General features: G+C 42.2%; 1 protein-coding gene across 1 annotated transcript; it reads right to left on the bottom strand.

Annotated features, from left to right (window-relative positions):
* Nucleotides 1–602: 602 nt before the first annotated feature.
* LOC133648843 (piggyBac transposable element-derived protein 4-like) lies at nt 603–3,476 on the bottom strand. The gene has a single exon (XM_062045317.1). It carries the CDS (start codon nt 2,733–2,735, stop codon nt 1,044–1,046), a length of 1,692 nt encoding a protein of 563 aa, XP_061901301.1. The 5' UTR covers nt 2,736–3,476; the 3' UTR covers nt 603–1,043.
* Between the last annotated feature and the right edge of the window lie 13,652 nt (nt 3,477–17,128).

Below are 17,128 nucleotides of genomic sequence, written 5' to 3'. Positions count from 1 at the left end.
TTTGCCTACACCATCGTTCCTCAGGGGTCACATAGACCCCAGAGATGTAAAGCTCTATAAGTTGTTGTGTGTGGGAGTAAGACACATGATCCAATTGACTTTTTTGTGCTCCCAAGTCTTCTGAACACAGAGCAGTCAACTCTGAGTCGATCTGACCATCATACACTGAATTATTGTTGTTTGAATACCGTTTGGTGTCAAATTTGACCGTTTTTTATTGATTTTTTGGCACACTACGCCCCCCCCCCCCCAGATAACCTCCCAGTGGTAAACCACTTATTTGTGCTCCTAGGTCCCCTGAACACAAAGAAACAAATTGTGAGTCAATCCAACCATCTTAGACCGAGTTATCGCAGTTTGAATACTGTTAGGCGGCCATCATTGAATGTGACCGAATTGTATTAATTGTATGGTGTTGTTGTTGTTGTTGTTTTTTGCCATTTAGATTGCACTTAGTCAGGCTTCTACCCTAAGACCAGCTATAGCTCTTAGGGTCATGGAAGCACGCAAACCCCCTGACCACGATAAGGTGGCAATCCTCCAGGGGGAAGTTTTTTATAACTTTTTTTTTTTTCTTTTTTTTTTTCTTTTTTTTTTTTTTCAACAACAACAAATATCTGACCGTTGGCCATTTGGAGTGTCCATTTGAAAATAACAATATTCGTCTCACTCTCCAAGAAAGGGTCAAGCACAAACCCTCTGACCAGGATAAGGTGGCAATCCTCAATGGGGGAAGTTTTTTTATTACTCTTTATATTTTGTATTTTTTTTTTTTTTTTTTTGTTTTTTTTCAACAACAACAAATATCTGACCATTGGCCGGCCATTTGGAGTGTCCATATTTGAAGAAAAAAATAACAAGACAGTAGGCTATTTACCAAAAATATTGTCTTATTTCAAAAAAACTAAAATACTGTAAAAGTCTGCCACTCCTATTTTTTCACAGACTGCAAAAAGTAGCCTAGAGTCTACCTCTCTCAAGAAATGTAAAACAAATGAAAAATGGCAATATTCATCCCCCACTCTCCAAGAAAGGGTAAAGCACTACTGGGCACATGATCCACAACGGATGTGCTCCTTGCAGATGTATTTGCCACATCCCCCACATGTATTAGTTGTCTTGTTATCGTTCCTAGTGGAACAGATCTGGCACCTGCCTCGTTTTTGCCCTCTGGCCACTGGAGGATTGGAGGTGTGTGCCTCCCTCTGAACATCCTCCACTATCACCACAGCAGCCGCTGAGGCTCTTGGTAGGACAACTCTTCGTGCAATTTGGGGTTGCACCAGCGCGTACCCCAGCTGTTCCAGGAACAGCCTCCTCCGGTACAGCTTTTCGCTGTTCCAGCCTTCACTGATCTCCCTCCAAAGCACAAAAGCGTTGTAGGCACTCACATCGATGATGTTGAAGAATACAACAAGGGGCCATCGTGCAGTCATGCGTCGGCAGCTGTACGTGCCTGTGACTTTATCCAGGTTGTCAACACCACCCTTTGTGGCATTGTAGTCCAACACCATTTGTGGCTTCTTGTCCTCCCTGGTGCTGAGCTGGGCATCCTTGTGCATCGTACTCATGAGCACAACGTTCTTCCCTTTCTTGGGGCAATACGAAACAGCTGTGGCGTTCTCAGTGAAGGCAAACACTGAGGATGTAGCCTGTCTGTTCTTGATTGCAACAAGCTCAGAGGGAAGCTCTGGCTTGTTCTTGCGGACTGTCCCCAGCATGGTGACTTTCCGCTTTGCGAGTTCTTCACCAAGGGCATAGGAGGTGAAGAAGTTGTCGCACGTTATATTGTGCCCCTCCAGTCCCTCAGCCATGTCCAGGACAACCCTCATGCCCTGATTTTTTTCAGGTGCTTCCCCAGGGGCTTTGCCGGTGTAGACCTGCATATTCCAGGCATAGCTCGACTGGGCATCACATGCTGCCCATATTTTAATGCCGTATTTGGCTGGTTTACTCGGGATGTACTGTCTAAATGGACAGCGGCCACGAAACGCCACCAGACATTCATCCACAGTCACATGGGGGCCTGGGTTGTAAAGCAATGGCAGTTGCTGAACCCACTTGTCCCATACATCCCGGATAGCTGCCAGCTTGTCATGTTCTCTCCGGCCCTGTCTTTTCTCTCTGTCATCGAACCGTAGGACACGAGACATAATATGGAATTTCTTCAGAGACATGGTGGCTGGGAAGATGGCCCTTCCAGTCTCTTTATTCCACAGGCTTTCTGCTGCCTCGCCTTTGGACTTGTACACGCCCCCCAAAATGAGCAACCCGATGTATGCCTGCAAGTCAATTGCATCGATCGGCTTCCAACTGTCCCCAAACACACGACTCCCCTCTAAATTGGTCATCAAGAGTACATGGTTCTCAATTGATGGTGTCATGAGGAGCTCAAATGCAGATTTTATGTCTTGGACACGGCTAATCGCATATCGGGTTGGGCCTGGAACCATTTTGATGACATTACCAGCGCTAAGTCTACCCTGCCGTTGACGTGGGGCAGGGGACCACGACAACTTTCCATTTTTGGACAGGAAAATGTCTGCTGGTGTTCCAGTGTTGACAGGAACTTCAGCATCAAGGGTCTCATCCTCATCAGAGGACGATGCCCCATAATCAGGGTCTTCCACAACATTGTCTTCGATTTCAGACACATTTTCCTCTATGTCTACCTCTTCACTAAAAACCTGATCCAAAACCTCCTGGACAGAGAACGTCTTGTGGTTTGGCATCATCAAACTCAAAACAAGAGAGAGAGAGAGAGAGAGTATATCACAAACAGCAGCAGAGAAATGGTTTAGAAGGCAAACTCGAAACAAGAGAGAGAGAGAGAGTATATCACAAACAGCAGCAGAGAAATGGTTTAGAAGGCAAACTCGAAACAAGAGAGAGAGAGAGAGAGTATATCACAAACAGCAGCAGAGACAGCAGCAGAGAAATGGTTTAGAAGGCTGCTATGCGAGTGCTTTTATATGTTTGCTCCTCCCCCCTCCCCTCCTCCTGTTCTCACACGGCGCGGGAACGGAATGTTTGAACTGTTCCGACATCCCGCCATTCCGACAGAGTATAAATTATAAATTTATTTTCAAGACCATTTATCTCAGTGGTTTCTGCATCAATTACTAATAAAGATCTACTCACTGCTTTTTTCTGTGTTCAGGGGACTTAGGAGCACAAATAAATGGTTTCCTACTGGGATGTTCGAGGTAGAAAAACGCTAAAATGGCCACCAAACGCTACTCAAACCACACTAGTTCAGCATGTAATAGTCAGATAAACTCACAGTGATTGTTCCATTTCATTTCTTGTGTGACACTTATATGGAAAACTGAGTTTATATGTATTTGTACGTTCAGAAATTACGAAAATCACTTTTGGTCACATTCAAGACCAAGCCTAACAGTATTCAAACTGCAATAACTCGGTCTATGATGGTTGGATTGACTCACTATTTGTTTCTTTGTGTTCAGGGGACTTAGGAGCACACATAAGTAATTTCCCACTGGGGGGTATTTGGTGGGGGGGGGTGCAATGTGCCGAAATATCTATGGAAAACTGTCAAAATGGCTGCCAAACGATATTAAACCAACAATAATTCAGTGTATGATGGTCAGATCAACTCACAATTGAATTCTCTGTGTTCAGATCACTTGGGAGCACAAAAAAGTCAATTGGATCATGTGTCTCACTCTAACACACAAAGACTTATAGTGCTTTCCAATCCTGGGGTCTATATGACCCCTGAGGAACGATGGCGTGGTCAAAATGTGTACAGAGAAATGAGAAACAATCATGCAGTTGATTTTATATTTTTCTGTGTCTCCCTGATGGATTAGGAAAAGTCATGAAATATTAGGAAGAAAAACTAATGACAACCATCTTTTTAGAGACTCTCAAAATGCCTTGGGGTCACATTGACCCCAAGGACAATAGGAGGCCTCCCCTAGGAAATTAGCTTCTCATAGAAGTCAATGTAATGCATGCTTTTTCATGCCAATATGTGATTGGCCAGATCACTGAAAATGGGTGGGCAACGGAGGCCTGGCCTCACCATGCATTGTGTCCAGGGCTGAAAGATTGACATTTTGTTCGTCCAATCACATGCTACTGGTTCATTTGGAATCAATCCTTTCCTTTCCTAATCAACACAGAAGCCATTTTGAGAATTCGCCAGCCACTTCAGTCAAACAAACACTCGCCATAGTGGCTACGAGTGTCCTATCAACTTGTGCTTTTCAGGAAATTTAGAGAACACCCCTGGCTATCATCCGTGAACTTTATAGCTCATATAGCCAAATACTTTTGCTTAAAACGCCCTCGGAAATCGGCGAGATTCTGGCGCAATTTGAGATCTGAAGCCAGCACCAACCTGTGGAGTGGAGTCCAGGAGAGAGCATGCCGCCCCTCAGCTAAACCAGATGTGAGTTGAACTAATTAGATGTCTCTACCAGTGTTACACCACTAGTTCTCAGTAGTAATAACACTCCATTTTGTCTGTGTTTCTCAGCAGATAAAGCCAACTGGAACCATATTTTTACATATTTTATATTAAATATATTGAATAAAACTACATATGATAAAGAATTTCTTTCTTGGTTTTGTTTAGATAACACTTTCTTTAAAAGAAAGTGTTATCTTATCTTTTTTATATGCTAAACTTGATTAAATTGGTGATTACATGTTGAAGCTGTAGAAGAATGAAAAATGTAAGCTAAACAAAATTGTTTTTAACTACATAATTAAAATTCCTGCCTTTTACACATGTTCACTTGGCGTTTATATAACATCCAAATGTCATTTCTCAGCTTAATTATCAGGCAGGCTCATAGACTTACAGCAATGTAATTTCTTCAGGAAGGCACAAGGCTAAGCTCTGCACAATGAATTGCATCAGCAAGAACTTTCTGACTGTAGCTTACACTCCAAATAGTATGCCTTTGGCCAGCACAAAGACAGATAAGAGAACAGGGAACATTCCATCGCGAGTGAAGTGAGCAAGTGGAAAAAAATGGCCTCCTCAATTCTGGAAGTCACCAGCCTCCACTGATATACATTGTGAAATGAGTTATTTACATACCTTAATTGTTTCCAAACGGTGTCTTTAACACAGCAGTAAAACGGCTGATCAAACTAAACAGAAGTCATCATCACAGAATCACTAGCTGCGGAAACTAGCTCTCCAATCAGCTAAACAGACTCAAAAACTCTACGGTGACGTTTTGGTGAATTTACTGAGGAATTTGTGAAACTGAAACAATACAATAAGAATGCCATTGTAACTTAATTCTACTAACACAAACACTCGTAAACGGGTTAGCATATTAGCCACTGCTAACAACGCTAACGCCATTACATTACGATAGAACGTACAAATATGCATGAAAATACACCTACAGACATCACACATGCGATGGTTAAGTAGGAATAAACCGTTTTAGTTTATACTGTAGTCTGCTTAGTCTGTAAAATTTACAAACATTGCCTGGTGTTATAAATGAAGAATCCATACCAGTAAAAACGCTGTGAGCGGCTTAGACGACTGAACGGCAGTCTACTTCCGGTTGCAAGCACTAAATAGAAGGACACTGCAGCACCTGCAGTGAGCAAATTCATCCAAAATATGGCACCATTGCACAAACAATAAAACACATTCTCAGTGTATTAATGTTTTTTTGTGAAAATGTTTTATTATGGCCGTCAGCGGAAAAAAAGCCATAAATTAGCTGCAGCGTCTTATAATTCGCAGGAGTCAAAGTGTAGGAAAAATTTAGCTGCTTATAGTCCAGAATTAATGGTACTTCTGTCTTGATTAAAATCTTTCATAAATGTAATTAATTACAAGGGAAAGTAATTCATGCGTTACTTTAAAAAAAACTTCAAATATCCGTCTTATGCAGTTGAGAGACGTTGCATATTGGAGCAGCGTGTGTGTGCCTTTAAAAGGCGGGGCCTGTTGACAAGTGACGTGTGACGTCAGCGACCAGACAGTGCAGCATTAGCTCAGTTGTCTGTGTTAGCTTAGCAGGGGCAGTTTGTCAGCAGTTCCAGCAGCTCTGTTGAATGTTTTCACTGGAGTGTGTTACTTCCTGTTAATAAAGAGATTAAATGTGCTTCCATAGCTGTCATATCTTCTAGTCCAAAAAGCGGGTATTGTTTGGATTGCGAGCTGAAGATTTTCACTTCAGTCATTCATTTGTTCCCTTGTAGTTATTAGTAGTGTGCATGTGTGGGTGTTTGTTGTCTGCGGTGTGTGATGCTGCCTCTTTCTATTTGATGACAAGTTTATTTTTGTGTTTAGTGTTGGTTGTTGCTTTAATCAGTAAAAAGATATTTCCTGCATTGAACTTGCTTTGCTTCTGACGTTGTCCTGTTTACATAATACCAGATCAAAAGTGGCATCCCATGTTGCACCAGAGCACTGATCATCATACATGGTACATGGTGTAGAGGATTTCACTATAGGATGCTGCTTTTCAGCGGGAGTTTGTTTGTTGTTATAGTCTTGTTCGCCTCGTACAAAGTTGTATTTCCCGCACTCCACTGGAGGCCTCGGTGTTAGATGCAGGAATAAGTACGTTGTGTGACTTTCCCATCTGCAGTCATTTCTGCCACGCCTGTTGCCGCAGTATTAGCAACAATTTTCTTTGGAACAAACGCCTCGGTCTTGTTAGCGTTAGCATTAGCCATATTTTACTGGGTGTGCCGCAAAGAAAATAACTGGGACGACGGAAAATCCTGGGGCAAAAGTTGAACATGTCGATAACAGCGGTGTATCGCCTAGGCCTCGTTGCTGCTCTAGAATCTTCTGTTGCTCCCTTCACATGTTAAATTTCAAAGGGCTCAGTTTTAGGACCACTGCTGTTTTCCATGTATTTACTTCCCCTGGGTTCAATCCTAAGAAGGCATGGAATTTATTTTCACTGTCATGCCGATGACAGGCAAATGTATTTTCCATCGAAGAAAAAAAGCATACCTCCTCAATGCCGCCACTACTCGCTTGTCTTGATGGTATCAAGGCTTGGATGGCCCTATTTTTTTTAATTTCAATGATAAGAAAACTGAAGTAATGGTATTTGGACTTAGACCCCTTGTTTATGTACGTTAGGCCCACGGTCACCAACCTGGGCTTTCATATGGATCACACCTGGGCAATTATCTTGACTCGGGGGCCCATGTGTGTTTTATTGTGTATATATATATATATATATATATATATATATATATATATATATATATATATATATATATATATATATATATATACATACAGCATATTTACACACACTCACACACCCGCAACCCCAAAATGGACAAGCAGTAGAAAATTGCTAGATGGATATTAGCATTGATTGATTGATTGATTGAAGCTTTTATTAGTAGATTGCACACTGAAGTACATATTCCGTACAATTGACTACTAAATGGTAACACCCGAATAAGTTTTTCAACTTGTTTAAGTCGGGGTCCACTTAAATTGATTCATGATACAGTTATATACTATCAGATATATACTATCATCATAATACAGTCATCACACAAGATAATCATCAGAGTATATACATTGAATTATTTACATTAGTTACAATCCGGGGTGTGGGATGTGGAGGGGGGGGGGGGTAGGTTTGGTTGTTATCATCACTTCAGTCATCAACAATTGCATCATCAGAGAAATGGACATTGAAACAGTGTAGGTCTGACTTGGTAGGATATGTACAGCAATTAGTGGACAGAGAGAGAGAGAGAGAGAGAGATCAGAAAGCATAAGAAAAAGTATCTACATTTGATTATTTACAATCCGGGGAGGGTGTTAATTTAGGGTTGAAGTTGCCTGGAGGTGTACTTTTATTGCGGTTTTGAAGGAGGATAGAGATGCCCTTTCTTTTACACCTATTGGGAGCGCATTCCACATTCATGTGGCATAAAATGAGAATGAGTTAAGACCTTTGTTAGAGCGGAATCTGGGTTTAACGTGGTTAGTGGAGCTCCCCCTGGTGTTGTGGTTATGGCGGTCATTTACGTTAAAGGCCTACTGAAATTATTTTTTTTAAATTTAAATGGGGATAGCAGCTCCATTCTATGTGTCATACTTGATCATTTCGCGATATTGCCATATTTTTGCTGAAAGGATTTAGTAGAGAACAACGACGATAAAGATCGCAACTTTTGGTATCTGATAAAAAAAAGCCTTGCCCCTACCGGAAGTAGGGCTCCTCACATTTTCCTATTGTTTTCAATGCAGCTAGAGCGATTCGGACCGAGAAAGCGACGATTACCCCATTAATTTGAGCGAGGATGAAAGATTTGTGGATGAGGTACGTTAGAGTGAAGGACTAGAATGCAGTGCAAGACATATCTTTTTTCGCTCTGACCGTATCTTAGGTACAAGTTGGCTCACTGGATTCCACACTTTCTCCTTTTTCTATTGTGGATCACGGATTTGTATTTTAAACCACCTCGGATACTATATCCTCTTGAAAATGAGAGTCGAGAACGCGAAATAGACATTCACAGTGACTTTTATCTCCACGACAATACATCGGCGAAGCTCTTTAGCTACTGAGCTAACGTGATAGATAAACAAAATAAATAAATCCCTGACTGGAAGGATAGACAGAAAATCAACAATTCTATTAAACCCTGGACATGTAACTACACGGTTAATGCTTTCCAGCCTGGCGAAGGTTAACAATGCTGTTGCTAACGACGCCATTGAAGCTAACTTAGCAACCGGACCTCACAGAGCTATGCGAAAAACATTAGCTATCCACCTACGCCAGCCAGCCCTCATCTGCTCATCAACACCCGTGCTCACCTGCGTTCCAGCGATCGACGGTGCGCCGAAGGACTTCACCCGATCACAGATGCGGTCGGCGAGACGGAGGAAGTTAAGGTGAGTTCGGCGGCTAGCGCGTCTGCTATCCATCTCTGTCCTCCTGGCTGTGTTGCTGTAGTCCGCCGCTAATACACCGATCACACCTACAACTTTCTTCTTTGCAGTCTCCATTTTTCATTAAACAAATTGCAAAAGATTCACCAACACAGATGTCCAGAATACTGTGGAATTTTGAAATGAAAACAGAGCTTTTTTGTATTGTATTCAATGGGGTACCAATACTTCCGTATCAACCGTTTACGTCATGCGCATACGTCATCATATCTAGACGTTTTCAACCAGAAGTGTGGCGGGAAATTTAAAATTGCACTTTATAAGTTAACACGGCCGTATTGGCATGTGTTGTAATGTTAAGATTTCATCATTGATATATAAACTATCAGACTGCGCGGTCGGTAGTAGTGGGTTTCAGTAGGCCTTTAAGGAAGTAGTTTGACATGTACTTCGGTACCAGGGAGGTGTAGCGGATTTTATAGACTAGGCTCATTGCAAGTTGTTTAACTCTGTCCTCCACCCTGAGCCAGCCCACTTTGGAGAAGTGGGTAGGAGTTAGGTGGGATCTGGGGTGGAGGTCTAGAAGTAATCTGACTAGCTTGTTCTGGGATGTTTAGAGTTTAGATTTGAGGGTTTTGGAGGTGCTAGGGTACCAGGAGGTGCATGCGTAATCGAAAAAGGGTTGAACGAGAGTTCCCGCCAGAATCCTCATGGTGCTTTTGTTGACCAGAGAGGAGATTCTATAGAGAAATCTTGTTCGTTGGTTGACCTTTTTGATTAACTTGGTTGCCATTTTATCACAGGAAAGATTAGCCTCTAGAATGGAACCTAGGTAAGTGACCTCATCTTTCCTGGTGATAACAATGTCACCCACTTTTATAGTGAAGTCATTGACTTTGTTAAGGTTGATGTGGGACCCAAACAGGATGGATTCCGTTTTACCCAAGTGTATGGATAGCTTGTTGTCAGCGAGCCAGGTGCAAGTTCTACAGAGTTCAGCACTGAGGATTTTCTCCACCTGTGACTTGTCCTTGTCTGATACCAGCAGGGCCGAGTCATCCGCAAACAAGAACAATTCACAGTCGCATGCCGATGACAAGTCGTTTATGTATATTGGGAACAGTAAAGGCCCTAATATACTGCCTTGGGGGACTCCACAGCTTACTGAGAGGGGGGGGACACGATGCCGTTCACCTCTACCACCTGTTCCCTCCACTCCAAGTAAGATTGCATCCAGCTCCATGAGGTTTTGTCAAATCCGATTGCTCTGAGCTTATCCAACAGTATAGCGTGGTTAACGGTGTCAAAGGCCTTCTGAAGGTCCAGCATGACCATGCCGCAGTATTTGCCCGCGTCCACCTCATGTTTGATGTGGTCGGTCAGTGGAGTGGTTAGTTCTGAAGCCTAATTGGAATTTGCACATGAGTTTATTGGTGGCAAGGTAACTATCGACCTGTTCATAAACTATTTTTTCCATTACTTTCGAAATGGAACTGAGAATAGAAACAGGTCGGTAGTTGCCAGGTTCCAATTTGCTTCCTTTTTTAAAGAGGGGAGTTACTCTTGCTATCTTAAAATCTTTTGGTACTTGGCCTTGTGTAATTGAGAGGTTTGTTATGTGCGAGATGATTGGGGCAATGGTGGAGGCAGAGTCCCTGAGGAATCTGGAGGGGATATTGTCAAGGCCAGTGGCCTTGTTTGGGCGGAGCACGCTCAATTTTTTAAGCACCTCATCAGCTGAGACCATTTCTAATTGGATTTCATTTTTGCGGGCTTCGGTCCGGTTGAAAACAAAGACCATGGTAGTATGAAGGAGCCCCAAAATCCTGTGTATGCCGCGGGTCCAGACGCCGCGTCCTCGACCGTCAGGGACCGGGGGGAGGCCGCGTGGATGCCCGCCACACCGTCTCCACTGCAGACCGGGGTGTCGATGTCGACAGTCACCTCGTTGACCGCCGCCGCGCCGCTCGCCGCCGTGCCGTTCGCCGCCGTGCCGTTCGCCGCCGTGCCGTTCGCCGCCGTGCCGTTCGCCGCCGTGCCGTTCTCTGCCATGCCATTCGCCGCCGCGCCGCTGCCTTTGCCAATGTCTGGGTCATCCGCTGCCGCCGAGCCGCCGACTGTTTTGATGAACGGGGCGAAGTCCTCCGTCGAGCCGCCGATCGCTGTAGCCCAGGTGAGCTCGGGTTGTGATGAGCAGATAGGAGGTCCCGCAGCATTGCTAGGCTTCGCCAGGCAGGACAACATTAACCGTGTGGTTACAGGTCCAGGGTTAAGTTCAGTGTCTCCTGAGAGTAGAAGTAATAGTAGTATTGTTGATCTTCGGTCTATCCTTCCAGATGCAAAAATGTTTATTTTGTTTCAATCTGCAGTTAAGCATGAGGCTATCACGTTAGCTCCGAAGCTAAAGTGCTTCGCCGATGTATTGTCGATGAGATAAAAATCACTGTAATTGTCCATTTCGTGTTCATGACTCGTTCACGAGCATGATCATGACAATCCACATTTTGTATTACTAATGAGTGAATCTAGTATCTAAACATGGTGTAGCTCCTCCTTTGAATGCAAGTGCTCCTAAAGCAGAAATACAAATTCTGTATTCCTACAAAATACAAAATCTGGCAAGAACTGTTTAAAAAAGCATACATAATGTTTAAAACACATTTCATTCAAGCAAATTATTTGTCTGTTCATGGTGTTAAAACTTATTATCGGTCTAAGGTATACTTATTAATGATGAAAAATGATATCTATCAGCGATTAATCGCTACTAATTTTGAGTTTGACAGCCCTAATACATATATGTATATATACAGTATATATATATATATATATATACACACACACACACAGTATACACACACATACTATATACAGGTATATATACATATGGTATGATAACAGCAGGGTATTTCTGTGTAACAGAGGAGTGACTGAATGATGATTGTGCGACAATATTCACTGGTCTTATTCTTTTATTTTAGATTTTTAACATGACATTGAGTTTGTTTGTGCCTTATGTTTTTTGACACAATATTTTTGCCGTAAAAAGTGTCACACATTCTACTGTATGTGTGCTTGGTTCCTTTTTTTAAGGAACACTTTAAACATGTGTAGGTTGTTCAGCGTTAGTGAAAGAAATTCCTTAAAATGCCGTAGAAAAGGGTAAAAGTTAACACACAATACAAACATTCACAATATGAATTATGACAGACTACCTAAAAAAACTGAATGGAATTTTACAGCCTTTTCGCTGAATAAAAGAATAAATAATGTGGGATTTGTAATATTAACTATGAAAGATAAAACACTGAATATAAAGAACATATGAACGTCTCTTCTCTTTACTTCCCAGACGAATGTCTCGAGATCAATCTTTTACAATAAAGCAAAATGCAACACATATGCAACAAACACAGCGAAACGTGAACACAAAGGACAAGAACCACCCACAGATCCATATAATAATAATCCATATAGCATCACTTTTCTGCAGAACAGAACTTTGTTTTAAAAATCTGCTTCCGTGTCCCTCCCCGACATTCACGTCTCAGGCTGGCTGCAGTAAACAAACCCCGCCCACTCGGCTTCTTGCCTCCTCTGCTCGGAGCGGCTGTGCCGTAGATTACCATGATAACCTGTATATCATTCAAAAGCGCGGGTTCTTACCATTGGAATACTCTATAGTTCAAGACTTACGGCAATTTGAAAAAATGCGCTGCACATCGTAATGGCGGCTCCAGTTTTGATGGGAAAGGTTTAAAAAAAAGTATTTGGGGATGGCCTAGTTGAAAAGCTTAATGGGCCACATACGTAATTTGCCTAGGCCTGGTATAGATGTGATTTTAAATTGGACTGTCAGATTGGCGCAGTGGTGAAAGCCGTCTTTTTTTTACGTCCGCTGGCCAAGGTTAAAAAACTTCTCTGCAGGCAGCAGTTTGAAACAGTAATCCATGCCTTCATTATATCTCGGCTGGATTACTATAACTCTTTGTATTTTGAAATTAGTCAGACCTCCTTCTCACGTCTGCAGCTGGTACAAAATGCAGCCGTCCAACTTTTAACAAGCACAAGTACAAGAGAGCACATTACTCCTGTTTTAGCCTCACTTCACTGCCTTACCCCTCTGAGCTGATCCACCTATATGCCCCCACCCGGGCCCTCAGGTCAGCTGATCGTGTGCTCCTGGAGGTACCAAAATCAAAATACAAGCTCAGAGGGGACAGGGCCTTCTCGGTTGCGGGGCCCAAACTTTGGAACAATCTCCCTCTCCATGTGAGAGACAGGTCCCTTCATTGTCTACTTTTAAGACCCTTCTTTAAACTTATTTTTACTCACTGGCTTTTTAACCCAGCATGAGACTTTGAACTGTTTTTAACTTTTGAACTGCCTTTTATTGTTGTCAAGACAATTTTTGCATCTGATCTCTTGCATATATTTGACCTTTTTTCAATGATATGTTTTAGTCTGTTCTTTGCCTGTACTTTTCTGCTTTTGTATGTTTACTTGCTTGTGGTGTACAGCCCTTTCTTTTTCAACAGTGGTTGCTTTTAAAGGGCTTCATGAATAAAGTTGCTATGGTATGGTAAGTGTTAATTTTGTGTGTGTGTGCGCGTACATGGTAAAGGTTGGTTGGTCTGTTAGTGGTCACGCTCTGATTTGATTTAATGCCAAAATACTGGGCAACTTTCTGAAAAAGCCGCCACAAATTCCGTCATTTTAGACCGCGACAATCACAAAAAAAGCTAGCAAAATCCTGGAGGGACTAAATCATACTTGCCAACCTTGAGACCTCCAATATCGGGAGGTGGGGGGGGCGGGAGGGCGGCGTGGCCGGGGGGGCGTGGTTGGGGCGTGGCCAAGGGCGTGGTTAAGAGGAGAGTATATTTACAGCTAGAATTCACCAAATCAAGTACCGTAATTTCTGGACTATAAGCCGCACCTGACTATAAGCCGCACCAGCTAAATTTAGGGGAAAATACAGATTGCTCCATATATAAGCCGCACCCGACTATAAGCCGCAGGGTTTTGATGGGTAATTACCGTAGTATATAGGGGTTCCTGCTACCACGGAGGGGATTGTCGGGACAGAGATGACTGCAAAGCGTCCCATTTATTAACAATAAATCTTTCAATCAAACTTTCACATCTTTGACATGGCGAACAGCATTTGTGCAGAGTACAAATAATACAACGCTGCAAAGTAATACAAAGTGCTCGCCTGTACGTTATCAAAATAACCAGCCTACCGGTACATGAAAAGTCAGTCTTTAATCATTGTGTCATCGTCTTCCTCCTGCGTACTAAAACCACCGAAATCCTCTTCGTCGGTGTCGGAGAAGAACAGGCCGTAAATAAGCCGCACCCTTGTATAAGCCGCAGGGACCAGAACGAGGGGAAAAAGTAGCGGCTTATAGTCCGGAAATTACGGTATTTCATATATATATATATATATATATATATATATATATATATATATATATATATATATATATATATATATATATATATATATATATATATATATATACATACATATATATATATATATATATATATATATATATATATATATATATACATACATATACATACATATATATATATATATATATATATATATATATATATATATATATATATATATATATATATATATATATATATATATATATATATATATATATATATATGTATGAAATACTTGACTTTCAGTGAATTCTAGCTATATATATATTTTATTTTTATTTTATTATACATATAAATAAAAGACATACTTGAATTTCAGTGTTCTGCACAGGCTATCCGGTAGGTGGCAGTATTGTCCTGTTTAAGAGTGTCACAACATTGCTGTTTACAGCAGACGAGCTGCTTTACAGTAGACTAAACGTGACTGCTGTTGTTGTGTGTTGTTACCGCGCTGGGAGGACGTTAATGAAACTGCCTAACAATAAACCCACATAAGAAACCAAGAACTCTCTCTGCTTGTTGTGCACTCTACTCTCTAAAAGCCATAGATGTTATGACGTCATTGGGCAGGCAAGCTGCTGGGAAAGCGGACGTGAGAACGGCTGTCCCCACTCAGGTCCACATTGAGCTGGAGGGGGCGTGGCCTCCGGCTTCGGCTGAATACCGGGAGTTTGTCGGGAGAAGGGAGGTTGTCGGGAGAGGCGCTGAATACCGGGATTCTCCCGCTAAAAACGGGAGGGTTGGCAAGTATGGACTAAATAGAGACGCTGTTGTAGTTCTAATGCATGCTAGTTCTGCACTTTAGTATAAAATGGATGCTCATAAGTTCACAACTTTTTAGGAGCACTTTAGAGGGTGGTGGCAAGTTTACACCACTTTAGCTATGACCACAACAATAAACGTTTTGTTCGATTATTACCACACAGGCAGTTTTGAGCAAAAGCGAGCATTATTATCTTTATAAAAGCAGGAGTTTTAGTACATCCTTTATACTGTAGCTCATTAGAATGTGAAGGTGGCCATTATGCTGCGGCTGGTGAATATAAATTATTTACATTGTATAATTGAAGGGAATGGCGTTCTTCTAACATTATGTATGTGTAATGTGCGTGTGGACTGAGTGGGCGAGTGACTCACTGTAACGCACAGCTTTTTGTCATACATCTCTGTGGACCTCCAAACCTTGTGTGAAGCTTTACGTTCAATGAAGCAAGTGCTCTCTTCTCATTTCCCATAAAAGCCAACCTTAATATACATAAACAGACTCTCATAATGAATAATGAATAAACATGAGTCATTTAGAAACATTAGGAAAGCACGGAAGTGGAGAGTAAAAACGTACCAGAAGAAAGCAGGTGTTGACAGGAAGTGAACATCTTCAGACCGAGACATTAAGAGTGTGTCGTATAAGCTGGGTATTGTCACTCTCCAATGAAAACAATATAGTAGTTTGTTTATCAGCTAAAGAACAACACAGACACAAACTATTAGGATACATTATTTATCATTATTTAAGTTTGCATATGGGGAAAAATATGACATGGGTATAGGGGGCTCATCATGAGATCTAAAGATCTAAAACTTCTACGATATACACAAAAGACCTATTCCTCTCAAATATTGATCACAAATCTGTCTAAATCTGTGTTAGTAAACACGTCTTCCTTGCCAAAATAATCCATCCCACCTCACAGGTGTTGCACATCAAGATGCTGATTAAACAGCATAATTAATGCACAGGTGTGCCTTCGGCTGTCCACGATAAAAGGCCACTCTGAAATGTGCAGTTTCTCTTTATTGGGGGTCTGGGGGGTGTCAGAAAAGCAGTCAGTATCTGGTGTGACCACCATTTGTCTCACGCAGTGCAGCACATCTTTGTTTTTTTGATTGAAACTTTTATTAGTAGATTGCACAGTTCAGTACATATTCCGTACAATTGACCACTAAATGGTAACACCCGAATAAGTTTCTCAACTTGTTTGAGTTGGGGTCCACGTAAATCAATTCATGGTATTTTCATCTCCTTCGCATAGAGTTGATCAGGTTGTTGATGTTGCCTGTGGAATGTTGGTCCACTCCTCTTCAGTGGCTGTGCCAAGTTGCTGGATATTGGCAGGAACTGGAACATGCTGTCGTATACGCCGATCCACAGCATCCCAAACATGCTGAATGGGTGACATGTCCAGTGAGTATGCTGGCCATGCAAGAACTGGGATGTTTTCAGCTTCCAGGAATTGTGTACAGATCCTTGCAACACGGGGCCGTGCATTGTCTTGCTGCAACATGAGGTGATGGTTTCGGGTGAATGGCACAACAATGGGCCTCAGGATCTCATCACGGTATCTCTGTGCATTCAAAATGCCATCAATAAAATGCATGTGCGTTTGTTGTCCATAACAAATGCCTGCCCATACCATAACCTCACCCCCACCATGGGCCACTCCATTCACAACGCTGACATCAGCAAACCGCTCTCCCACACGACGCCACAGACGCTGTCTGCCACCTGCCCTGAACAGTGAAAACCGGACTTCATCCATGAAGAGAACATCTCTCCAACGTGCCAGACGCCATCAAATGTGAGTATTTGCCCACTGAAGTTGGTTACGACGACGAACTACAGTCGGGTAGAGACCCCGATGAGGACGACGAACATGCAGATGATTTTCCTTGAGACTGTTTCTCACAGTTTGTGCAGAAAATCTTTGGGTACGCAAACCAATTGTTGCAGCAGCTGTCCGGGTGGCTGGTCTCAGATGATCATGGAGGTGCATC

Source organism: Entelurus aequoreus, linkage group LG04, assembly GCF_033978785.1.
Source record: "Entelurus aequoreus isolate RoL-2023_Sb linkage group LG04, RoL_Eaeq_v1.1, whole genome shotgun sequence".
NCBI classification, from domain to species: domain Eukaryota; kingdom Metazoa; phylum Chordata; class Actinopteri; order Syngnathiformes; family Syngnathidae; genus Entelurus; species Entelurus aequoreus.
Note: the sequence above shows the minus strand (reverse complement) of the source record. Positions and strands in the feature narration are given on the sequence as shown.

Coding starts and splice junctions, on each gene's coding strand:
- LOC133648843 (XM_062045317.1), bottom strand. CDS start 2,735: ATGATGCCAAACCACAAGACGTTCTCTGTCCAGGAGGTTTTGGATCAG.